Raw genomic sequence first — 26,255 nt, 5'->3', positions numbered from 1 at the left:
AGCTCCACTGTTTCCGATGTGATAAGGAAGTGGAAACGTGAACGGACAAGCGCAGCATAAAACCGTACAGGCCGACCTCTTCTGCAGACTGAAAGAGACCGGTGACAGTAGAAGAGGGTCGTAATGTGTAATAGGCAAACATCTATCCAGACAATCACACAGGAATTCCAAACTGCATCAGGATCCACTGCAAGTACTTTGACAGTTAGGCGGGAGGTGAAAAAATTTGGATGTCATGGTTCGAGCGGCTACTCATAAGCCACGCATCACGCCGGTAAATGCCAAACGGCGCCTCGCTTGGTGTAAGGAGCGTAAACATTGGACGACTGAACAGTGGAAAAACGTTTTGTGGAGTGAGGAATCGCGATACAAAATGCGGTGATTGGATGACAGGGTGGGTGTGGTGAATGCCCGGTGCACGTCATCTACCAGCGTGTGTAATACCAGCAGTAAAATTCGGAGGCGGCAATGTTATGGTGTGGTCGTGTTTTACATGGAGGGGGCATGCATCCCTTGTTTTGCGGGGCACTATCACAGCACATCCCTACGTTGATGTTTTAAGCACCTTCTTGCTTCCCACTGTTGAAGAGCAATTCAGTGGTGGCGATTGCATCTTTCAACACGATGGAGCACATGTTCATAATGCCTTTGGCGGAGTGGTTACACGACAATAACATCCTTGTAATGGACTGGCCTGCACGGAGTCCTGACCTGAATCCTATAGAACACCTTTGGAATTTTTGGAACGCCGACTACGTACCAGCCCTCACCGAGCAACATCGATACCGCTCTTCAGTGCAGCACTCCGTGAAGTATGGGCTGCCATTCTGCATGAAACCTTCCAACACCTGACTGAACGTATGTCTGCGAGAGTTGAAGCTGTCATCGAGGCTATGCGTGGAACAATACCATAATAATTTCCAGCATTACCAATGGAGGGCGCCACGAACTTGTAAGTCATTTTAAGCCAGGTGTCCGGATAGTTTTGATCACATAGTAAAGGTTGAAAGTGCTACTCTGAGAAGAAGAGGTCGGAACAGGAGATAAATTCGTGGCGTTCTGAATCAAGCCAGCCAGAAGCCTGGTGACCATTCTCGCTTTGATCGACGACACAGGGTGAAACGGTCCATGATCCTGCTTACCATAGGTGGTCATATGGAGAAAGGATCCTTATTCGTACTTACTATGGGTGGTGATAAAGTTTAAAAAATCAAGCTGCGACGACAAAACTTGGTGATAGTGTGTATTGTCGACGTTAGCTCCTGACAGGACGTGGGTGATAATTAGTTGTGGGTGGCACCACCATAAAGTCGTACCGAGTGAGAGGGAGTAAAAGCCTTTCTCAGGTACTTTGTAAGAGAACAGAGAGAATTATTCATCAAACTAATATGTTTTTAAGCCAACGGCTTTGGCGTAGTGGTAAAAACGTTTCCCGTCACATTCACAAGTTAAGCGCTGTCGGGCTTGGCTAGCACTTCGGTGCACTTTTCAAGCAAGGTGCACTCAGCCATTCTGAGGTCATTTGAGGAGCTACTTGATTGAAAAGTATAAGCTCCGGTAACAAAAACTAACAATGGCCGGGAGAGCGGTGTTCTGACCACACGAATCTTCATAATCCATAAACCAGTGACGTTTACCACCTGAGGATGACACGGGAGTAGGTCGTACCGTTGGACCTTTCGAGGCTTCTTCGACCAGAGCCTAGCTTTTAGGATGTATTTAAACAGGTTACCTTCGGACCATTTACCAACTTTTTTTTTATTTTTATTTTTTTATTATGGGACTCAACCTGTGTGGTTATCAGTCCCCTAGAACTTAGAACTACTTAAACCTAACTAACCTAAGACATCACAAACATCCATGCCCGAGGCAGGATTCGAACCTGCGACCGTAGCAGACTGCGCGCCTAGAACCGCGAGACCACCGCGGCCGGCTACCAACTTATTAGAAAGATATTTCCTCTACTCGGAGAAGTGTCTTCAGTGAGTTGCCTTTGTGGCTCACTGGCCTGATTAAAGTTCCCCCTGAGTGTTCCACTTATTATGAGAGCCTGACTCGATCTGATTTATTTACAAGCCTGTATAAATTCACTAACAGAGTCAAGTACAGACCCCTTTTGTTCTCCGACCAAATATCCGACACACAGGCAAAGCCCCCAGTACTTCTGACACTTATGTTCAAGTTAGTTGCTCACTGGAATAGATTACAGATTTCTTGTAGACTTACTTAGGCATGGCTCTTTATTCCACGACACCGAGTCGGTTCTGCTGCTTATCCAGCATCTTCGTGCACACCTAATGTTGAGCTATGCTCTGATGGCTCCTCACTGATCCATACTTGGGACAACGTATTGCCCGTTATCGTAAAACAATGCTTTGTCTGCGTGTCTTGTCACTCATTGTCTACTTTCTCTCCCAGTTTTTCCCGAGATTCGGAAAGCATCCACCTCCGTTTATGGAGGCGCTCAGTGCATGTGGTTTGCTGTCAGTGACGTGTTTCAGCTACCGGCTATGTCAGCATGACATAATACGGTCTCCTTTCTGGAACCGAATCCACGAATGAGGAGTCATTTCTCATCGTAGTGTTTATCTCGTAGCCTCCTCTTTAGTGTCCCCTGGGTCTACCCTGGCCCAAGGGTTTGTTTACGCAAATGAAATTCGACAGCCATTAAAGTGACAATAAAGTAATGAAACTGGACAGTGGTGACAAGCGTTAGTCCTGCTGTACATATTCATTGTTGTAGCTACACTTTTTTCTCCGAAGGTGGCTTTCTTCGTGGATATCTCGAATGCAGTACCGTAAGAAACCAGCGGGAAGGGAAGCCCTATCGCGATAAAGACACCTTTTGTATTTGTTACAAAATTTTCCACCATTAGAATTATAGTAATTAATACATTCACAGTACACAGCAACAAGAAAATTAATACATTAAAATCTTTGCCAAAAAATTCAAAATACTTAAAAATCACTGAACATTGAAGCACTGCAACATTATCTATTGCGCATATGCTACAGTTGTACGGCATGTTGGCAGTTAAAAATCGCGAAATGTGAACCAAAACATCAATGTTAAAAGCAAACGAAGTAACAGTACATTAAAAAATCTTTATCACCTCCAACCCTTTACTAGCGTAGTAACTGTACCGTAAAAAAATCATGTGCTTATATGGTGGGAGTGCGGTTGTAAAGAGAGATGGGGGGGGGGGGGGGGTTGGAAGAGATGAGATAGGGGGAGAATGGAGGGCTGGTAAACGAGATGAAGAGAGAGAGTGAGGATGAAGGAGCACTAAAAGGGTGGCAAGTGGGCAGACATGGCGACAATGTAAGTAATATATTATGAGTAACAGTATACCAAACTTATTGAAACTGGGTCAGAAACGACTACTTGTCATTTTTACACTTACATAAATAAGAAGCACCGCGGAATAGTGGACTCAACAGGGAAACTGTATTATATGTTACTCAAGAGTAGTTGTACAGATAATATGTGCCAGGAAAGGAAAACTGTTTCTTTAAAGAATGTAATCGTGAAGACCACGTAATCAGCCATTATTCCGAATTTTATAATCTGCCATTATGATAATATATTATATACATCCTTCCCACGTTTGCCCACTTGACCCCTTTTAGTGCTCCTCCAACTTCATGCTCTCTTCCCCTCCTCCCTCCCCCAAATCACCTTTTCCCAGCCCTCCATCCTCCCACTATCTCTTCCCCTCTTCCCTCCCTCTACATCCCCACTCCCACCCCATATCCTCATGAGTGTGTTTAAGCTATGTCTTCCACAGGATGGCCAGTACGATTTTGGTGCTTTGTGAAAGACAGCTTAGTCGTTTAATATCTGCTTTTACCGAGGACGTGACAGAAAAAAATTATCTTCACATATTTTTGTAAAGTTTGTTATGGTAAAATTCTTACGCTTGTGAAGGGTTGGAAGTGATGAAGCCTGTTTAATCTCCTATTATTTGGTTTTCTTTTAGTACTGATATTGTGGTTCACATATACCGGTTTTTACATGCCAACACCACACAGCTTTGCTATACGCACCGTATGTGGTATTGTTATCCTTTTCTGTTCAGTGATTTTTAAGTTTTTGACTGTTTTTGATAAAGATTTTGAAATTATTAATTTTATTGTCTAGTTATGCCGTTAGTGTATTAATTGTTTTATTTTTGATTGTAGGAAACGGGGTGATATATACGAGTACAAAAGTTTCCTATATCCTGACAGGGCGTCAACTTCCCGGGGTTTCCTTACGATAGTGGGAGGAATAGACTGCCAGTTGTCTGCAAACGCTGTACAAGTTCATCTGCATTTCGCAATAGGAATATATTTTTGACATGACTATTGAATTTTTGGATATACCGTTTTGACTACCGGGTACGTAATTCTTGAAACGAGAAGTTCTGTATTTTTGAAGTGTGCTTAAAAATTTAGTAAGAACTGTGCTGTACATGACTGTAAATTTGAGTTTCTGTCCTGTAGGATCATTTGAAAATAGGTTCCGGCCCAGTACTAGTCATCAAGTTAATGAAAAAGATAAATTTGTGACTTTGGCTGGTTTTGCTTTTTATTTAATAACAGAAGTTGCTGACTTGCAATTATTCCAACATGCTGCAAGTTCGGAAATCATTGGGCTGTCGTTCTGGATATGCCTGCCACAGTATGGCTTCTTTGTCCAAGGAATAAATGAGAATTACAGCGTACCATGTGAGGAGAATACTGGGGCTGGGGGAAAATTTGATTTCCCGGAGCTGGAGCGTTGATGTAGAGGAAGAACACCCACCTGAGCGACGGCTCGTGTTGGAAACCTCCCGTAACCAAGTTAACAGAATTCTCCCGTGTGACTTTGTCCATCGCAGAGGTACTCTGTCAGCACAACACTACGGTAGTATGAAAAAGCAAACCCCTCGTACGAAAGTACGCTTGTCTGTCCTCTTCTAGGTCATTGCTATGCAGCGTGGGATCGTTACCGCAATGGACTGACACAGGACATCGCCATCTAGACACAGTGGCTTTCCAAAACTGCACGTACTACCCTAGCTCGCCTTTCTTCTCAATCCAAATAATTCCCATTTACGCCTCAGCCTACTCGGTATACCCCATGAACTCGAACAGCGTAGTGACTAGCTCATCTGGCTAGAGAGCAGGAGACCATGGTTCGAATCCCGTTCTTGGTACAAATTTTCATTCGTCGGTTCAGTATGCATACGTACGTCATAGGTATTTGGGACTTGGAAATGTCTCTGGAACCATATAGTTTCATTTGAGAAAGCAAGCGCGCGCTCAAGCCCACCCACCCACCCACCCACACTGAGTGTGCCCCGACTGCTGCAGTGAGTGGCTGGTTAAACTGGATTTCTTGTGTTCACCTGTAGGAGCATGTAACTATGCTGGACATCGTGGCAAGTCAGCGGGCAGAATATCTGCGTTTTTAGTGTTCCCACAGCAACGTTCCGTGATATATCCTCAACCAGTGCCGGCGACAGCGCATGTTTGGTTGGGTGTTTCCATTATCTACTATTATCCATGGCATTATTACTTTTTAGATTTCTTATTGTGAACACCTCTGATGATTCTGTGGCAGATAAAAGCTGTTACTAATTGGAAGCCTTCCTCCATCTTCATACATCTACTCAATAAAGACTGCAAATTGTGTATAGCCTGTAAAGTTGTTGTATAATTTCTTTATTTGTGTGCCCATATTGTCTTTAATTTCTTTGTAATTATTGAGTGCAATGTAATTCCATCTTTGTAAGTACAAGAAGATGGATGTTTAGGACACAAACACATATCGCTTATTGAAAAAAAGTTAACGATGGTCTGCAAAAGAACGATATTTAAAATTCGACTTGCTTTCTAGATCGGGGAACCATTCGTTAGAAGATACTGATTGTCCTTACGGTATTTCACGACAAATTTTTCGTTAACACTGGGAAACATCGTCTGCTTCCAAGTTTTTGTATTATTTCTTCGTTTGGCACTGGTGACTCTGGCCTAAGCACACGCCATTTCAGTGTTTCCCCCTTCCATACTTGTGTGTGTTACCTTCCCATGCCTAATTTCATATCTCCCTTTCCTCTTCACTCTTTTCCTCCAACTGACTCTCCATGACACTGCTTTAGTCTTACTGATAACTCACTTTTGCTTCATCCTCCCTCAACCTACTCACCACTTTGATTTCCAACTCTAACACTACTACTTCATTTCTCTTAATTAAATAGATGTACAATAACATCATTAATTGCAATAACGCACAAATGGCGAATTCTAGAAATCCTAAAAAATGAAGTAACAATTTTAAATCAAAGGAAAACTAGTGGTAAAGTTTGTAACACTACACAAAACACACGATACTTATTTAACCAGAAAGATGGAAATAAACAGAAGTAGTACTACACTGTGTTGTTTTTAACATAAAAATGCATAGTTCTGCGAGGAGGTGTGATGTGAGACCAGAATCTACTGTGCTAAATAACGAAATTACCGCAAAACATGAATGGTGTGAACGAAAAATCAGCCACGAAATACCGTAAGGAAAAATAAACATATAATAAAGATCTGTCTTTAGGAAGCAAGTCAGACTGAGAATACACTACTGGCCATTAAAATTGATGCACCAAGAAGGAATGCATTGGACGAATACATGATACTAGAACTGACATGTGATTACATTTTCATGCAATTTGGGTACATAGATCCTGAGAAATCAGTACCCAGGACAGCCATATCTGGCCGCAATAACGGCCTTGATACGCCTGGGCATTGAGTCAAACAGAGCTTGGATGGCGTGTACAGGTACATCTGCCCATGCAGCTTCAACACGATACCACAGTTCACTGGCGTATTGTGACGAGCCAGTTGCTCGCCCATCATTGACCAGACGTTTTCAGTTGGTGGGAGATCTGGAGAATGTGCTGGCCAGGGCAGCAGTCGATCATTTTCTGTATCCAGAAAGGCCCGTAGAAGACCTGCAACATGCGGTCGTGCATTATCCTGCTGAAATGTATGGTTACGCTGGGATCGAATGAAGGGTAGAGACACGGGTAGTAACACACCTGAAATGTAACGGCCACTGTTCAAAGTGCCGTCAATGCGAACAAGAGGTGAGCGAGACGTGTAACCAATGACACCCCATACCATCACGCCGGGGGATACGCCAGAATGGTGATGACGAATACACGCTTCGAATGTGCGTTCACCGCGATGTCCACAAACACGGATACGACCATCATGATGCTGTAATTAGAACCTGGATTTGTACGAAAAAATGACGTTTTGCCATTCGTGCACCCAGGTTCGTCGTTGAGTACACCATCGTAGGCGCTCCTGTCTGTGATTCAGCGTCAAGGGGAACCGCAGCCGTGGTCTCCGAGCTGACAGCCCATGCTGCTGCAAACGTCGTCGAACTGTTCGTGCAGATAGTTGTTGTCTTGCAAACGTCCCCATCTTTTCACTCAGGGGTCGAGACGTGGCTGCACGATCCGTTACAGCCATGCGGATAATATGCCTGTCATCTCAACTGCTAGTGATACGAGGCCGCTGGGATCCAGCACGGCTTTCCGTATTACCCTCCTGAACCCATCGATTCCATATTCTGCTAAGAGTCATTGGCTCTCGAACAACACGAGCAGCAATGTCGCGATACGATAAACCGCAATCGCGATAGGCTACGATCCGACCTATATCAAAGTCGGAAGCGTGATGGTACGCATTTCTTCTCCTTACACGAGGCATCACAACAACGTTTCACCAGGCAACGCCGGTCAACTGCTGTCTGAGTATGAGAAAGCGGTTGGAAACTTTCGTCATGTCAGCACGTTGTCAGTGTCGCCACCGGCGCCAACCTTGTGTGAATGCTCTGAAAAACTAATCGTTTGCATATCACAGTATCTTCTTCCTGTCGGTTAAATTTCGCGTCTGTAGCACGTCATCTTCAAAATGGCTCTGAGCACTATGGGACTCAACTGCTGAGGTCATTAGTCCCCTAGAACGTAGAACTAGTTAAACCTAACTAACCTAAGGACATCACAAACATCCATGCCCGAAGCAGGATTCGAACCTGCGACCGTAACGGTCTTGCGGTTCCAGACTGCAGCGCCTTTAACCGCACGGCCACTTCGGCCGGCACGTCATCTTCGTGGTGTAGCAATTTGAATGTCCAGTAGTGTATATTTCGTTAGGGACCACTGATGATGTTTTATTTCAATACAACGATACGCATTTGGTGACAAAAACATGCATTATCTTGTATTTGCAAAGGCGAGTTAAAAATACAGTGTCTTTAAATTATTTTGACTGATTTAAAGTGTTCAGAATGTTCAAACGTGTGTGAAATTCTATTGGTCTTAACTGCTAGAGTCATCAGTCCCTAAGCTTACGCACTACTTAAACTAAATTATCCTAAGGACAAACACACACACTCAAGCCCGAGGGAGGACTCGAACCTCCGCCGGGACCAGCAGCCCAGACGAAGACTGCAGCGCCCCTGGCCGCTGGGCTAATCCCGCGCGGCGTTTTAAAGTGGCTCTCAACAAATTCCTCTTGTGCCAACCTCTTCATAACACTCGCAAGCTTCGTCCTCCAACCTGTTTTCTCCTACGGTTTTTTACCCTATATACCTGACTTAGAAGCAAGGTAGTTATTTCTTCACGTCTTAACAGACGTCCCGCCTTCTTGTCAGCGTTTTCCATTTACTCCTTTCCTCGCAGTTCCTCTGAAGGACCTCCCCATCCCTTATCTTATCAGTTCCTGAATACTAGTGAACGACGGAGAAACCGAGCGCCACTTTGGCTTTAATGACGGTGCGCTCGCTGTTTCGCCAGCAACCAGATAGCGTCGCTGGAGGGCGACTGGCGGAAGACGTGCGGCTCGCTGACCAACATGTTCGTGGGCGAGAACCAGCTGACGGAGCTGCCGGCGCCGCCGCAGCAGTCGGCGGACGGCGCCTCGCAGCCCGGCGGGACGCGGCGCTCCTCGCTGCGCGACTGCAGCAAGCTGACGTGGCTCAACGTGGACTCGAACCGGCTGCGCGCGCTGGAGGGTGGCGCGCTGCCGCCGTCGCTGCACACGCTCAGCGCCTCGCACAACCTGCTCACCGCCTTCCCCGGCGCCGCGCTCGACGCGCTGCCCGGCCTCTCGTGGCTCTACCTGCGCGACAACTACATCACCCAGCTGCCGGCGTCCGGGCTGCGGCCGCGCAGGCACCGGCTCGAGCAGCTGGACCTGGGCGACAACCGCATCGCCAGCCTGCCCAGTAACCTGTTCAACGGGTGAGTCTTCTAACAACCCTACCACAACAAAGGTCAAAAATTAATTACGATTGTAGTGTTGCTCACGCCGCTAAATATTGCATTTTCGGGCAACAACAATGTTATACGAGGGCTATCCACAAAGTACATTACATTTTGGAATTGAAAATAAATAAAGTATTGGAAATTTTTTTATTATATGCAGATGAAAGCCACACTTAAATACTACATTTCTACATAGTTGCCATTTAATTTAAGGCACTTATCGTAGCGATGGACGAGCTTGGAAATTCCTTCGTCGTAAAATTCGGCCGCCTGCGCCTTCAACCACGTGGTTACCTCTTCTTTTGGGACAGAAAAGGTGTGATTTTTGTGGATTTCCTGGAAAGAGGCACTACAATAAACTCTCAAAGGTATTGCCAAACTCTGCACAACCTCAGAAGAGCAATACAAAACAAGCGCTGGGGAAAGTTGGGCTCAAAGATCTTGCTGATTCACGACAACGCCCGGGCCCACACGGTAAATGCCACTCGTGAAGTTCTCGAATCTTTTAAGTGGGAGTTGTTTCCTCATCCGCCATACAGTCCCGACCTGGAACCGAGCGACTTCCACTTATTCCCAGCAATGAAGAAGTGTTGGCTATGCAGCGTTTTGATGACGACGCACAGCTTCAAGAAGAGGTAACCACGTGGTTGAAGGCGCAGGCGGCCGAATTTTACGACGAAGGAATTTCCAAGCTCGTCCATCGCTACGATAAGTGCCTTAATTTAAATGGCAACTATGTAGAAAAGTAGTATTTAAGTGTGGCTTTCATCTGTATCTAATTTAAAATATTTCCAATACTTTATTTATTTTTAATTCCAAAACGTAATGTACTCTGTGGATAGCCCTCGTATTGTGTGGCAGATGTCATTAGAGCTTAGTTAATAAAGTCATTTCTTGAAATATTGGATAACCTAGGCACTCATCTTTTCGTGTTTCCCACGCTGGTGTCGTTGTGAACTCATGGCTCAATCGTCGAAAATCTAGGTAGTGATGATTCCAAGCTGGGATGCAAAGAGGCCTAGGTGTTATTCTGCGATATTAAAAAGTTTTATAGACGTGTTTCATGAACCATTCATGAAGATTAAATTTTTGCAAGTTAGGACAATGGTGATGTAAAAAAGTAATCAGCACTCCGAATTTAAGTTACACTTCTTTTTTATTACTTTTCTTGCAATATCACGTAACTCGTTCCAAAACATCACTTCACAATATAAAACATGCTTGAAAATATCTTCCTCACTGTTAAAGTTCACATTTCATAAACTGACTACAATTTGCGCCTTTTGAAGATGACGACCAAAGCTTGACTCTCTAATAACCGCTTACGCGCCCAAAAATCAGAGTATTACAAGTACGTCAATGATCATAGTGACAAAAGAAAGAATACACATAAGAATAATATCATTGCAATATATACATATCTATGTATCGAAGTACCTCTACATTAATGAAGTCAAATCTGAATGTTGTCACAGAAATACGTTAACTATTTTAGAGAAACACAGTAGAATATTGCTGGTATCGAGAAGTTGAGGTGAGGTGCCGTAATGGTTACATAATTCAAGTACTATTACAGTCTACACCTGTTGAACTGTCAGAATACCTTACTAGCTTCATTCAAAACGCAAACTACCCACACCACCAAAATATGGTAGGCACCTGTCCTAAGACCAATCTGACACTGACTTGAACATCTGGATTAGGATGACAACTCCATCATCAGCCCCTCTCAACAACTTGAATAATGGGTTAGTGTACACCTACTGAAGTCTCAGACATTCTCACTTCTGCTATTCAATGGACACGCCTCTCTCATCGCCAAACATGGTAGGCACCTGTCCTAACGACTTGCAAGCATTAGTTCAGCCAGCGGAACGTGGGTGACAGCAGAATATCAGCAAATACATGATAAGATAAAAGAACAGCAACGAACCCGGGAAAAGAAAAGTCAGACAAACACTCAACATGTAGTATGTGTAATGGGTGTTTAAGTGTAATCCCATAACTAATAATGAAGTGACTGTAGTTTGAAGGTACCACTACATATGATATTCTCACTATTACAATATCATAAGCAGTTAAGCCATTGCACTGGTGAAGCATGATACCTCTAATTTCTGCGCCGTCATGTTCCAATCAACTATAAAAGCACATTTCTGACACGATTTTCCACCGTAGGTAAGTTACTAGTGATCCCAGAAATGGTTCGCAATTGCTTAACATATATAGGCACTGGACCTAAGTCTTCCTCCTCCTCCATCTCTTTGCCTATCTCCTCCTCTCCCATCCCTTTGTCTATCTCCTTCATTTTTCCCTTGTCTCTAGTCATCACCTCCTCCAAACACTATCCCCCCCTCACCCCACTCGTCCATATCGTCATACACTCCTCTCTCTGCCCATCTCCTTCTCCTTCTCTCTCTGTCCATCTTCTTCACCGCTTTCTCTAACCATCTCCTTCTTCACTGTCTCTGTCCTTCTGCCCCTCTCTCTGTCAGTCTCCTCTTTCTCCTCTTTATGCCCATTTCCTCTCCTCTTCCCTGTCTATTTACTCCTCTCCCCTCTCTCTGTTATCTTGAGACGTACTTATTGTTACTGAAAGTTTAGATTCTGTAATACTATTCCAACAGTAAGCTGATAAGCCATAAATGCAACACTCATCTTTTCTGTGAAAACCGACTGTGTGGAAGAAAACAAAACAGTATGTATCTGTGTATTCCATTTTTGATTAAAAATATGTGTAATGAAAAATGACATGTACGGGAGAAAAAATTTTCCTGATTGTTTAAATACCCTACCATCCCAGTTGAAACTGTCGGCGAGAAAGGAAACAAAGCCTCACTCATTCACAACAGTGCACAGCACAGCATTTTCTTCCTCGCACATGAATTTAACAGAAAAGTTGAACAGTACTGTTTACAATAATATGTAGCCCATATCTGTACGAATGTTTATTACAGCATCTTGTAAGTAATATAAGTAAATAGCCAAAACCATTTCTAGATTTTTGGTAATGACGTTTCCACTTTCTATATATATATGGTCTGCATCCATCTGTATGTTCACTAAAGTATCGTGTAGAAATGTGAAGTAAATCGGTCGAGCACTTTTCGAGATATTTGATAACAACGTATCCCCCTTCTATGTTAGATATATATTTATATGGTGCATATGTATTTATAAATGTGTATAGGCTATGTCCATTTGAATGTTCTTTATAGTATGGTATAAAACTTTCATGTAATTCGATCAAGTACTTTTCGAAATTTTTAGTAATAACGTTAAATATCGACTTGCCTTTGTATGCTTGTATACGTTTTGGGTATGTATTTATATACCAGAGTATGGTTTAAGAGTGACTGCCGAGGGCTGTTGGCAGGCGGGGTGCCCTCAGCCCTTGTGAGGCAAACTGAGGAGCTACTTGATTGAGAAGTAGTGGCTCCGATCTCGGAAACTGACGTACGGCTGAGACAGCACTGTGCTGACCTCATGCCCCTCCATATCAGCATCCAGTGAAGCCTAAGAGATGAGGGTGACACGGCGGCCAGTCAGTACCGCTGGGCTTTCACGGCCTGTTCTAGGGAAGTTTAGTTTAGTTTATGGTTTAAGAGCTTCAGGTAATTCGAGCAAGTACTTTACGAGATTTTATTAAAGTGTCGTTTTAAAATCTGAAGTTAATCAGTCAAGAACTGTTCCCGATATTCGCTATCAATGTCCCCCTCCTACGACCCCCCCCCCCCTCTATCTCTCTCTCTCTCTCTCTCTCTCTCTCTCTCTCTCTATATATATATATATATATATATATATATATATATATATATATATATATAGTGTGTGTGTGTCTGTGTGTGTGTGTGTGTGTGTGTGTGTGTGTGTGTATGTGTGTATGTGTGTGTGTCACTATGACTACCTGTTTAGTAGCTTGTTTGTCCCTCTTTGGGATAAAGTACAGCACTGATTGTGCGTATCATTATCCGAGAGTTTCTTGGTAGGTTTGTTGAGCTATGTGGCATTCAGTGTCTACGCACAGATGAATAACGGGCCGCTAATTCACGTACGTGGTGATGGCTCCTGATAATGACCCAGATGTGTTCCATAGGATTTACATCAGGCGAATTTGGTCACCAAGACATCTGCGTGTGTTCATTATACTGCTCTTCCAACCTCAGTAGTGCCGGCCTGGCTCCAAGACGTGGACAAATGTACTACTGAAAGATGACGTCACCGTCAGGGAAGACATCAAGCATGAAGGGATGCAGGTGGCTCGCAGCTGTCAGCATGTCTTCAGTGGTTACCACAAGTCTCATGCAAGCGACGGAGAATGTCTCCCATAGCATAAAACTGCTCCCACCATCCTGTATCAGTGGCACGCTGCTCGTTTCGAGCCGCCGTTCGCCTCGATGATGGCATTGGTGGAGGCGACCAGTGGCGTAGGTAGCAAAAATGTGGTTCACCCCAAGAGCCGACACGTTGCCTTTGATCTACAGCCGAACCCCAATGATCCTGTGAACACTGCAATCGTAACGGACGACGTTCAACAATGTTCGATGAACAGTGTGTCCCGGAACACTTGTGCGTGCACCAGTATTGTAGTCTTTTGGCAGAGATGTCATAGACCACTATCTGTAGCACTTTACAGAGCAGACCAGCCTCCGAAACCCGTGTTCTGGAAATAGTCTACAACGTCTAACTATTTAACCCTCAGTGGTAGTTTCACTGTCCTTCCTCTTTTCGCAGATGCTCACGACTGTAGCAAATGAACGTTCGAGATACTCTTTCACAGGCTCTACGAAATAATAATCTACCCTTTATCAAAGTCGCGTATCTCAATGGATTTACCACTTGCAGCCCAATTCTTCGCAAGGGTGATCTCCCGTCCGTATCTGCTCCGGTTACATACTTTCGTTGCCACGTTAAGCGCCCGCAACGCCACCAAGTGGCATCCAATTCTGCAGTGGCAGTGGCCATAATGTTTTGGCTTATCAGAGACCAAACGTTTATTACAGTGTCGAGTAAAAATTTTAAACTAATAGGTTATCTACTTTGCGTTATTTTTGGTAATAACGTTAAACAACGATATATTTTTATATGGTACTATAGACTGACGATCGAAATTTAAAGCTGTGCGGAGTGGCTGCGCGTTTTGAGGTGCCATGTCACGGATTGCGCGGCCCCTCCTGCCGGAGGTTACAATTCTCCATCGGGCATGGGTGTGTGTTACTTGCTCAAGTTAGTTATTTTAAGTAGTGTGTGAGTCTAGGGACCGATGACCGCAGCGGTTTGGTCCCTTAGGAATTCACACACATTTAAGCATTCGAAATTTACAGTTTCCACATTCGAGTGGATAGGTTAAATGGCAGGATCAAGTATATTCCCCGTCTGTGGCCCTGTTAATAGCAAAATGTCTCAGACACGCAGCTGGTTCTGGGTGCTATGGGACTTAATACCTGAGGTCATCAGTCCCCTAGAACTTAGAAGTACTTAAACCGAACTAACCTGAGGACACATCCATGCCCGAGGTAGGATTCGAACCTGCGACCGTAGCGGTCGCGCGGTTCAGACTGAAGCGCCTAGAACCGCTCGGCCACAACGACCCACGCAGCCACTTTTGATTATAATCACGTGGAGCACTTGAGGGAACGACTGAAGAAAGTAATCTATACAATAATATTACGGCAGCCAGCTGCCATTTCCAGCCGATGTTTAGTTTCTGGAAATTCTGTAAAGCTGATCATAAAACAAAATACGGAGTTTAAATGAAAGTGTGCTGATCCACGACATATATGAAACATTGAAAAATACGTTTTACGCAGACTTTGTGTAGGTAAATGATTATCTATCTATTTTATGCCACTGATCATAATCCTACACTTTCCCTTTTGTCTTACCCCTGAAAAAAATCCAGCCTGGTGTCCACAATGGTGTCCAAAATTATACACTGGTGTCCAAAATTATAACAACAAACCTTTGTTTTCTCGTCCTGTGTTTAATTCACGTTATAATCATACAAACTGTCAACAGATGTCCGTACGATTGTATTCTGTACGGAAGACGGCATTTCGGTCAGTGGAAAACCAAGCCAACGATGACGTCAGGACACCTATCCAACGGAGTAGTGTTTGCCGGGTATTCCCACATCCACAGTTGCTGTGCACACAGTGACAGACAGTACACTATGGTGCAGAGAACACGCCTACCAGTCTCTCGACGGTGGAGGGGCACAGGAAGAATGGAAGCAGGACAGTCGCAGACTCATGTGGCCCGATGGCTTAACGTGAATCTTTCTGTTGTTTCTCGGCTGTGTTGACAAGTCATAGAGACCGAAACTGTATTACGACGAACATGGTAGGGCCGACCGCTTGTGACATCAGAAAGGGAGGTCCTTTATTTGTCTGTAAGGGCACGACGGTACCGCCTTAGCGCTGCGCAACTATCGACTCGACGTTCTGTATCGAAACAAACGGTGTGGAGAAGGATTCGACAGAGTGGCCGTTACTGTAGGAGAACTGCTGTATGTGTGCCTCTGACGCGACTTCACAGACGGGAACGTCTAGAGTGCAAGTCGACAACATGCCACTTGAACAATCGAACAGTGCGCCGATGTTCTGTTCATATATCAATCCCGATTTGGCCTGGAGAGTGATTCTCGACGGATTTGCATCTGAAGACAACGTGGCACACGATTTAGAGGCCCGAACATTGTGGAAAGAGACCGATATAGAGGAGGATTACTAATGGTGTGGAGAGGGATTATGTTGACCACCCGAACACTTGTTCATGAAATTTTATCGGTGGTTCGAAAAAGTTTAACTGTTGTCACGCACCGTGACGAGGTCTTTGGACCTCATGTATGGTTGTTACGTGGTGCTGCGCTCCCAGAATTCGTGTTGATGGACGTTAATGCTCGATCTCATAGCGCAGGAGTGGTTGATATTTTCTTGAAAAAGGAAGATACTGCACACATGGCGTGGCTTGCTCGCTCTCTTGATTTGAATCACATAGAGCATGTCTGGGATGCACTAGGGAGACAGGTTGCACCACGTCAACATCCACCAACTATTCTCCAAGACTTGCGAGCAGCTCCGCAGGAAGAATGGGCGGTATTGCCTCTACCTGACGTTATTCACACTATACTCCGTCGTTGTCAGGGCTATATTGCTGCCGGAGGTTGTCACATCTCATGGTGATAACCTTAACCTGTAGTCGGAATGTGTGTGCAATACTGTTAAGTAGGAAATAACGAATGACTTTTTCATCCAGAGTTCTGCATGTTGCAGTGGTTTACGTTCTGTATTCTTTACGTTTTATCTACTCTGCTATCACTTGTTTATACTGTTTCGTGGCAAAGTAAAAGTGCCCTTGCAAAATTTCCGTGCCGGCCGATGTGGCGCTTCAATCTGGAACCGCGCGACGCTACAGTAGCAGGTTCGAATCCTGCCTCGGGCATGGATGTGTGTGATGTCCTTAGGTTAGTTAGGTTTAAGTAGTTCTAAGTTCTAGGGGACTAATGATCTCAGATGTTAAGTCCCATAGTGATCAGAACCATTTGAACCAACCAAAATTTCCGTTTGTTGCTTTAATTTTGGACACCATTGTGCTTTCACAGTAGTAATTAACAGTCAGCAATGGCAGATTTAGGGTTCCAGTCACTGGTAGTAGATCTCAGTGATGAGAGAGTAGAAATGTTAACACCGTATGTAAAATAGCGAAGTTACGTTAGTGAATACTTTGGGAAGTACTTAATCTAGCTTTACATGCTCTAAGAAATCTATATCTGGAAGACAATTTTTTCGTCCGCAGCTCGTGGTCGTGCGGTAGCGTTTTCGCTTCCCGCGCCCGGGTTCCCGGGTTCAATTCCCGGCGGGGTCAGAGATTTTCTCTGCCTCGTGATGATTGGGTGTTGTGTGATGTCCTTAGGTTAGTTAGGTTTAAGTAGTTCTAAGATCTAGGGGACTGATGACCATAGATGTTAAGTCCCATAGTGCTCAGAGCTATTTGAACCATTTGAACAATTTTTTCCAGACTAGCAACCTAGGGAAGTATGCTTCCCAGATTTTATCAACGAATACAAAACGCATCGTTGAGGTATGGCTTGAACATATTTAGCAGCACAGAAGAAGGTTCACCATATTACCTTTATTTTTATTATTTTGCTATAACGTATTTCACTGTGTGGAAAATGTAACTTACGTAATTTGAACATGCCTCATATTTCACAACAACTTCAAAAGGTTGAAGAACGATACCTGGAAAGTGGTATACTTCAAAGTGAGACTGTTAGTCATAACATTATGGCTGAGCGAGATAAAGTCGGACCGTATTGTTTTACGCAATTCTAAGAATTAAATGCAGGTCCACACTATGTACGTATACAGGAGATAATCGATAACTGTTTACAACGTTCCACAGAGGTGTGGAGCAAGTCGAGAGTATATATTAAAAAAAAAAAAAAAAAAAAAAAAAAAAAAAAAAAAAAAAAAAAAAAAAAACTTTATATCGGGCACTTGTAGCCCATCAAGTTGGGAAACTATCTCAAACTGGCCTAATAAGCCATCTAAGCTACAACACATGCACACTGTCATTCTCCTTGCAAAAATTATTAGCCCAAGGAAAAAAAAGTCAATGGGACTTTTCTTATAGGGAATTTAATTGAGTCTAATCTTTCATTGGGGTGTTTCTCCAGTGGGGGTTGCCGTTTCTGAGTTATTAAAAAGAAAGTACAAAAATGGCATTCGAAGGCACCGTTCACCACAAATGCCTCCTCTCCCCCACGAACCTGGCAGCAGTCAGGATTTTTATTAAGTTGTTGATGCCTCTCCCTCCTACAACTATACAAAAATTGCCGACTACACGAAAAATTTTCGAAATTCGACCTTTTAGGATGTTAATTGACTGGACTATAGCACCATAGCTTAGTTGTGTATTCTGTTAATCCTTATTAATTTAAACATTCCTTGAGGTTAATGACATAAAAACGCTTTATTAGAAGTTATGCAAAAGCTACGTACGTTTACAATCTGATGTCACGCAATACAAGCACAGTAGTTTCGTAAAGAGAAGTCAGGAAAACGAAACAGTTTAATTCCATAATTGCATACTGTAAAAAGTCACAGAATTTTGTGGTAGTCTTTACAGAAACGTCAGTTCTAGAGCCTTTAAGAGCAGGACTAACCAACATCAATTTCTTGGCCAGGCAGTGCATACTTCATCAAGAAACAGATGTTTCCTCTGTGACAAAATACTGAAACACGTCTCTAGATGAGTCCTATGGGCTGGCCGCTGTGACCGAGCTGTTCTAGGCGCTACTGTCTGGAACCGTGCGACCGCTACGATCGCAGATTCGAATCCTGCCTCGGGCATGGATGTATGTGATGTTCTTAGGCTAGTTAGGTTTAAGTAGTTCTAAGTTCTAAGGGACTGATGACCTTGGAAGTTAAGTCCCATAGTGCTCAGAGCCATTTGAACCATTTGAGTCCTATGGTGGGAATTTGGTAGCACAACAGGCTATGACACATATTATCAATACGATGTGCAGCTGATAAAAATAAAGTACATAATTCTCAGTGGTGAAATTGTCCACATTAACTGATATTGCTGCTCAGACTACATTGAGTTTAGAAATCTGCATGCACTAGGGTATGAGGGAACCCCCTTCTCAAATGTGGCAATGAATGTGCTTAGCTGAGCTTAGAGCTTACTTTGCGGTTGAAGGCAGCTGAGGACTGTGTTGGACATTGCGCAGCTCGCTGCAGGTGCGCGACCTGAACCTGGACCGCAACCTGCTGCGCGGGCTGCCGGCGCAGGCGTTCCGCGGCACGAGCGCGGGCCGGCTGTTCCTCTCGAGGAACCGGCTGCACAGCCGGCACATCGACCTGCGCGCCTTCAGCGGGCTGGCGCACTCGCTCGAGGCGCTCGACCTCGAGCACAACCTGCTGCGGGAGGTGCCCCGTGCCATAGCGCACCTCAAGAAGCTCAAGTTCCTCTACCTGCCGTCCAACAACATCAGCGATGTGCACCCACGGGTGAGTTCGTACTGTTTCCAATGTGTAAGTTCTTTTGATTTTCTGCATCTGCGTCTGCATCTACTTCTGCAATTGACCAATAAGTGCCTGGCAGAAGGTTCAACAAACAATCTTCAAGCTATTTTCCTACCATTTCACTCTCGAACAGCGTGCAGAAAAACCGAACACTTAACTCTTTCTGCCTGATCTCTGGTGTCTTACCTTATTATGATGACTGTTTGTGCCCATTTAGGTGGGCACCAAAAATCGTTTTCACACTTTCAGGTGAATGCAGTTTATTGAAATTTCATGAGAAGATCCTATTGCAGCGAAAAACGTCTTTGTTTTAATGGTTGTCACCCCAGTTCACGTACCATATCTGTGGCACTCTCCCCCCTATTTCACGATAGTACGAAACGAATTGCCTTTTTTGACGTCCTCCATCAATATTTCATGCGGGTCCCACACCACACACTCCAGAAGAGGACATACAAGTGTCGACATTTTCTTAGTGTTCTGCCAGTAAATCGTAATCTTTGGTTTACTTCACTCACATTTTTATCTATGCGATCGTTCCTACTTGATATTTGCAGATGCCGTCCATAAAGATTTAGTTGAATCTACAGCCTTTAGATTCGTCTGATTTATTATGTAACCGTAATATTGCGGATTCATTTTGGTACTAATGTGGATGACTTCTCTATTTTCGTTATTTAAAATTAATTCTTACTTTTCGCACCATTCAGACATCTCATCTAAACCGTTTTGCAAAATGACAGCATCATCTTTGCAGATTGTTCCTCGGGAAATGCCAGATATTACTTCTGCTTTGGCCGGCCGAAGTGGCCGTGCGGTTAAAGGCGCTGCAGTCTGGAACCGCAAGACCGCTACGGTCGCAGGTTCGAATCCTGCCTCGGGCATGGATGTTTGTGATGTCCTTAGGTTAGTTAGGTTTAACTAGTTCTAAGTTCTAGGGGACTTATGACCTCAGCAGTTGACTCCCATAGTGCTCACAGCCATTTGAACCATTTGAACTTCTGCTTTGCTCGATGAGTTTCTGTCACTTACCACTAACTGTAGTCTTATTGACAGGAAATCACGAATCCAGTCACTCAACTGAGACCGTAGTCCATGGGCAGGCAATTTGTTTAGAAGTCGCTTGTGAGGTACAGTCTCAAAAGCCTTCTAAAAATGTGGAATCAATTTGATTTCCCCTATAAATAGCACTCATTAGTTTGTAAGAGTAAAGAGCTACTTTTTTTTTACAGAACGATATTTTCTGAATCAGTGTTGGGTGTTTGTCAACAAGTCGTTTTCGTCGAGGCAGCTCATTATGTTCGAACGCAGTACATGTTCCAAAATCCTACTGCAAATCGACGTCAGCGGTATGGTCTATCAAATTAGAAAATCACGTCTTTAACTCATCTCGAATGTTCTACCAAGGTGTATTGTTGCTTCCAAATGTCTATTTTGTAAAAGCACTGTTCTTTTCGGGTGACTGGCCCTTTTACGTAGGCCACCTAGAGGTAAAAGTTGTAAAGTACGCTCCTCTCGATCAGCAGTCGCCTAAGGATGGCAGTAAGCTTTCTTGCCAAAAATTCCTGAGGAATAAACGATTGAATCCAGCTAGACCCCCGATAAGAACCTGAATTACGCACTAACCACAAAAATATTGAACCGATAAAGAATAATATTTCACGTGTGCCTGTACAAGCACCCACCCCTTTGTACCAAATATGAGAATTTGTTACAATTTTACTTTGCTCCCTGTCGTGATCTACAAATGGATGGCTGCTTCGCAGCTCACCCTGATATTGCTCGGCTAAGTGCGATTCCCACAGTTAGAAACTCTCTTCTTTTACTAAATTTCTGTTTTTATTTCATGTTCTGAAACTGTATCTCCGTCGTGGCAATACTCCCCCCTCCTTCTTTTGCTGTACTTGTCTAACGAACGCTCGTAATTTAGTGGGTTATCTGAATCTTTCGTTCATGACAGTGAGTGTAATAGATTACTTCTCGATAAAAATAAAGTTAAAATAATCCAAAAGTGTCACTATGTGTTGTTTAATGGAGTTAGGGTACCAAATAGCCTTTGTTATTTGGTGTGAATTCTCTGGCGGAGTCAGTTTTCTCACAACTCATCTAAGTAGCTGTCATTATGTTGAAAAATATATGAGACCACAATTTCAACCTGTGTAGCAAATGACTTTTACCAGACCAGAAGATACACTATCTTCACTGTTGTCTCAATAGTTGCTTAAAACTAGTGTAAAGTAAACTTATAATATGATTTGATGTTATAACTCAAGGAGAAGGGAGCTCATATTCTCTATTGACTGAAATTCTACATTGAATTATAGTTACTATCTCTGACGGATCATGGGAGACCTAATTTTGCGATGCAGAGCTACCACCACAGTGTCCAGAGAGGGCAGATCAGGTTAGTATGTGTGTGCAGCCGTGCATAGAGGAACTCGTAATCAGTCGTCAGTCTTTACAACGAATATCTCAGTGGTGCCAATATAGTCGTTTTGTCTAGGGACTCAATGTCTCTTTGGCACATTAATTCATTGCAAAATAGGATATCATGGGATCTGTGGAAGTTCCTCTATGACATTTTCCCCACAGAAGGAGTTGGGAAAATTAGGTAAAAAACTGTAAGCGTGCAGATACGAGCTAAGCTGCTGAAACGAGATGTATCAAAGGAAGAACGGCAAACTAGAAACAACAGTGCTATCAATGTTTGTCAAGTAGACAGTGGTAATGCATGTGTGGTATTGGACACATTTGGCTACGTCATAAAAACGTAGGTTGAGGCAAAGGATAACATATATCAAGATCTCAAAAGATGTACCTACAGTTAAGATCTTCAGGAAAACGCAGCTAATGGTCAAGCAGGCGACAGTAGGCTTTCACACAGGCAGTAGAATAATTCCAGAAGCTGAAATTTCATCTATTCTGACCATTAGCAATGGACATTATTGGGGAAGCGTCTAAGGAATCAGCACCAGATTCCACATTGTTGAAACAAAATTTGACGCTATATTCTATGTTGACAATACTTCCATCATCAGGCAACATGGGGAAAAAGTACTCGACAAATTTCACCAGTATCTCAGCGCAGAGTAACGAAGTGTACAGTTTATGGTGGAAGTAGGGAACAGTGGCACAATGACATTTCTCGACACTGAAGTGTAGGTGGAGCTGGGTGGTACATTTGGTCACACAACTCACAAGCAGCCGACTAACACCAATAGATATGTGTATTCCATCATGAACAGCAGTAAATTCGGTGTTGTATACACTGGCTAAGGTCCACATTGGATCAACACTGGAGACAATGTAAAGGCAAAACAGCAAAAGTTTTGTACACGCCTCAGGGCTAACGGAGACTGCAATGAAACCATCAGCAAAGTACTCACTAAAAAGAACAATATCATGCGTGGCGGGAAGGTGGAACAGCTATGGACTGCTCTTGTATCTTATGTGCAGAGAGCCACCAACCATTTGACAATAATCCATGATGGGCTGCGCATTCAACTTGTTGGTGCAACAGCAAACTTGAGCCTTACTGGGATCAACCAAAATTGCTATCAATACGCTAAACAAAGGGATTTTATGAGGTCAGATGAGCGTGGGGATCATTTAAATAAGAGGGGCAGAGCAACTTATACGAATTCGTCTCAAGGAGTGGCAGGATCACAAACGTTTAGGATGACCTGATACATCTGTAGTGTCAGAACATCAAAAAAACTTGGGAAACATATATTGTTCACAGATGCTTGTGTGATAACTAAGTAGCCATTTACCTCCAAAATCGAGGCCAGGGAAACCATGAAAGTACTGTAAAGGGCAGTTATTCGTAAACCGCGGTGATAGATACTGATCTACATGGTGTTAGATGCCCTCAGTACCAGACCACCATGTTTACTGCAGATTGCGTTCATAAGACTAGCAAACACTTTGGTGGAGGGACATACGAACGTAAAGGTCCCTCCAGACTGCCATCCGACGCCCCAAGAAGAGCAATGCATCATAAAAGTATGATTGAGAACGTTAGTTGTAAGTGCTACACTGTCATAAGAGATGGAAACAGGATAGAAAGTCGTGGCAGGCCACATCAGCCATTGAGATGCTACTGAAAAAAAAAAGAAACCAAAACCAATATCTGTCCTCACATATCTATTTAACTTCGTTCACTGCTATGCTGGTTATCTAACCTCGCACATCTCTTCCTCCTTTATTTGGTTTCTGCAAACATGTTTGTCCACTTCGGTTATCTTACATGTCTTCAATCTTCCATTCCTGCACTTCATTTGGCAACTATCCGTATATTTTACTTTCCTATCTATTAAGTGTTGTACTCCAGAAGTTTCTGAAAAGTCTCTGGCAAATCCAATTTATCGTCTGACAAAATTGTTTAAGAAGCATTTATCCACCTTTCTCAAATCTGTTTTTTACAGTCTTCTTGGCGTAAACTTCTCGTTTGTATCTGTGTTAGCAGAATGTAATATTCTTCCACACTTTGTAAATTTAATTTATCTAATTTATATCTTTAAATGGTTATTGAGCAGATATTTTTACAGAATATTTATTGCCTTCTACTTGTTTGTTTTGTACCCAACGCATACACCACTCGAGTGTGAAGTGTTCCTAAACCAACTTTTTGTTTCCCTCTAGAAGGAAGGTCTTCTGCAAATTTAGCATCTCTTCTCATCACCGTTCTACAATTTTGTTCAAAATTCTACTTTCAGTTTCGTCTTTGACAGAAAACTCACTAAACAAAGACAATAAGTCGTCAGAGCGTGCAATAACTGTATTGCCTGTTATTGGCTTCCTTTTATTACCTATACTTGATTTTTAAACGCCGTTCCTTACTTCCATTCTCTTCTAAATCATCAAATTCGACTATACATCGGTAAATTAATGTTCTAAGTTTACAGATTCAAACTATATGCTTTCTCATGTTGTACCTTTTCTTTATTATCAACATAAACTAATTATCTTTCTATTTATGTAATAGTTACGTTTATCAATGGTAGCTGCTCGTGTGATAAGTATCTTATTCACTATTATGTTCTTTGTGTGGCATACTGCTGTTGTCAGTGTAATCGGTGTTTCAAAAATTACGACCACTTTACTGAACAACATTTTACTTTCCAACCTTGCCCTTCTCAACACTAAGCATTAAATAATTTCATTATTTTGTATGCACTTTACCTGCCTAATACATGTCGTATCATATACAAGCGCAAACAGGCACAGCCAATATCTAGCACATCATACACAAGCACATAACGAGAAAAAAAAACAGAATTCATCAATTTTCAAGTACCTGCTTCCATTTCTTCTCCACTGTTTCATAACGGTTATGATCAGTAATGTCGATATTTTGTGGCAATAAAATTACTCAAATAACGCTCTTGGGGAATATACCTGCAGCTTTCTTGCCTTGAATTTATATGGATAGGTTGATGTGTGTGTGTGGTACCACAGTATTAATTGACGTTCATTCTTTAGACATGCCTTAACGAAACGTAACATTAAAAGAGAAAAGAGATTTTAGGGTGACTTTGCAAGTAGCGTGAATAAAAGGTCGTTATGAGTAGGAAGCGTGAAGCGCCTATTGAATATATCCTAATGGCTAAAAGAGCCAAGCGCACTTTGAATAAGAAAATGTTATCTGACATGAAATTAAGGTAAAAGATTGGATCGCCACTAACTCCAGCCACACGACAAATAAGAGGTTGTCCTAAATCGGAATATCATTTAATTTATTTATAAGAAATACTCACAAAAGAACATTCTTTATAAAGTCACTCATAAAGAATGGGATGTAATTATTAATATGAATAAAGTAAAGAGTGCGTGAACACTGTGCATAAGTGCAGCTTGCAGCAACATTCCTGAAAACAAGATCTATTTCAAAGAATTTGTTTTAAATAAAAAAGGGACACTAATTATTGGACCTGTGCGCATGGAAACGCTATGGATGGGCTAACAAGGAAAGCTACAAGGTAAATGGCGTAGGAAAAGGAGATGTGACATCGGTACACTGGATAAGATTATAGGCAAAATTATTTATTCCTTAAAACATTGATGTAATGCATCTGTCGACTGCTGTTGCCTGGTAACTAAGTACAATTGCTTGTGAAACGCTATACGTTCCCCAACAGACTCGTGTGCCCACGTGGTTCGTTGAGACTCAATTTCTACACACCGCGGCCAAATTTTAGTAACATCAAACCACGCAGTCGCGAACAATTAACGTTTTACAAAGAATACATATGAATCGACAAATGATAATGGCAGAGGGCCAACAAACTATAATATTAACCCATATGGATGGTTTCCACCGGACATAAAGCAATTAAACAAAGAAAATTCACAAAGAATCAAAAATTATCAAGATTAGAACGCATACAAACGCAGTTATAGGCACACAAACATTCATATTGAACCGAGAACGCTTCAACATATGCAACACCTTTGTGCTACGTTCTTCTTACGGACTAAAGTCAAGTCTGCATTAGGAATCAAACTGAAAGTCTGCAAAAGCATTGCATTCCTTGCTGCTACCCAGCAAATCAATCTTTATAAGATGAAACGTGAGACCAAAAGCTAAAAGCTCCCCTCTTCCTATGAGACAACGCGCCACGCAGTTACGTTAACTCACCCTTCTTCGAAGAGACTTCGGCTACAGACCCTTGGCGAGCTGGAAGCAGACTGACCGTCTCATACATCCAACGTCTCCCACGCGACCCCTCGGCCAGGAAAACCCAGAGATGAGGCTTCCGCCACCAACCTAACACCGGTAACTTTCGCACAAGGGGAGCAAACCTCTTTGCCTACCTGAAAACTGCAAGGGTTGGCCATTCTGTACGACTTCCTATGAGACACGGCTGAAAGCAAGGGGAAACTACAGCCCCAATTTTTCCCGAGGACATGCATGGTTATGGTT

The 26,255-nt window shown here is 43.0% G+C and overlaps 1 protein-coding gene across 1 annotated transcript in view; it reads left to right on the top strand.

Annotated features, from left to right (window-relative positions):
• The window catches only part of LOC124593803 (chaoptin-like), a 173,329-nt gene that overhangs the window by 79,231 nt on the left and 67,843 nt on the right, over positions 1-26,255 (top strand). Inside the window, exons 4-5 of the mRNA XM_047132151.1 lie at positions 8,826-9,272; positions 19,036-19,315. Coding sequence (XP_046988107.1) covers positions 8,826-9,272; positions 19,036-19,315 — 727 coding nt within the window. The remainder of the gene's footprint in view (positions 1-8,825; positions 9,273-19,035; positions 19,316-26,255) is intronic.

This window comes from Schistocerca americana, chromosome 2 (genome assembly GCF_021461395.2).
Source record: "Schistocerca americana isolate TAMUIC-IGC-003095 chromosome 2, iqSchAmer2.1, whole genome shotgun sequence".
Taxonomy (NCBI): domain Eukaryota; kingdom Metazoa; phylum Arthropoda; class Insecta; order Orthoptera; family Acrididae; genus Schistocerca; species Schistocerca americana.
Note: the sequence above shows the minus strand (reverse complement) of the source record. Positions and strands in the feature narration are given on the sequence as shown.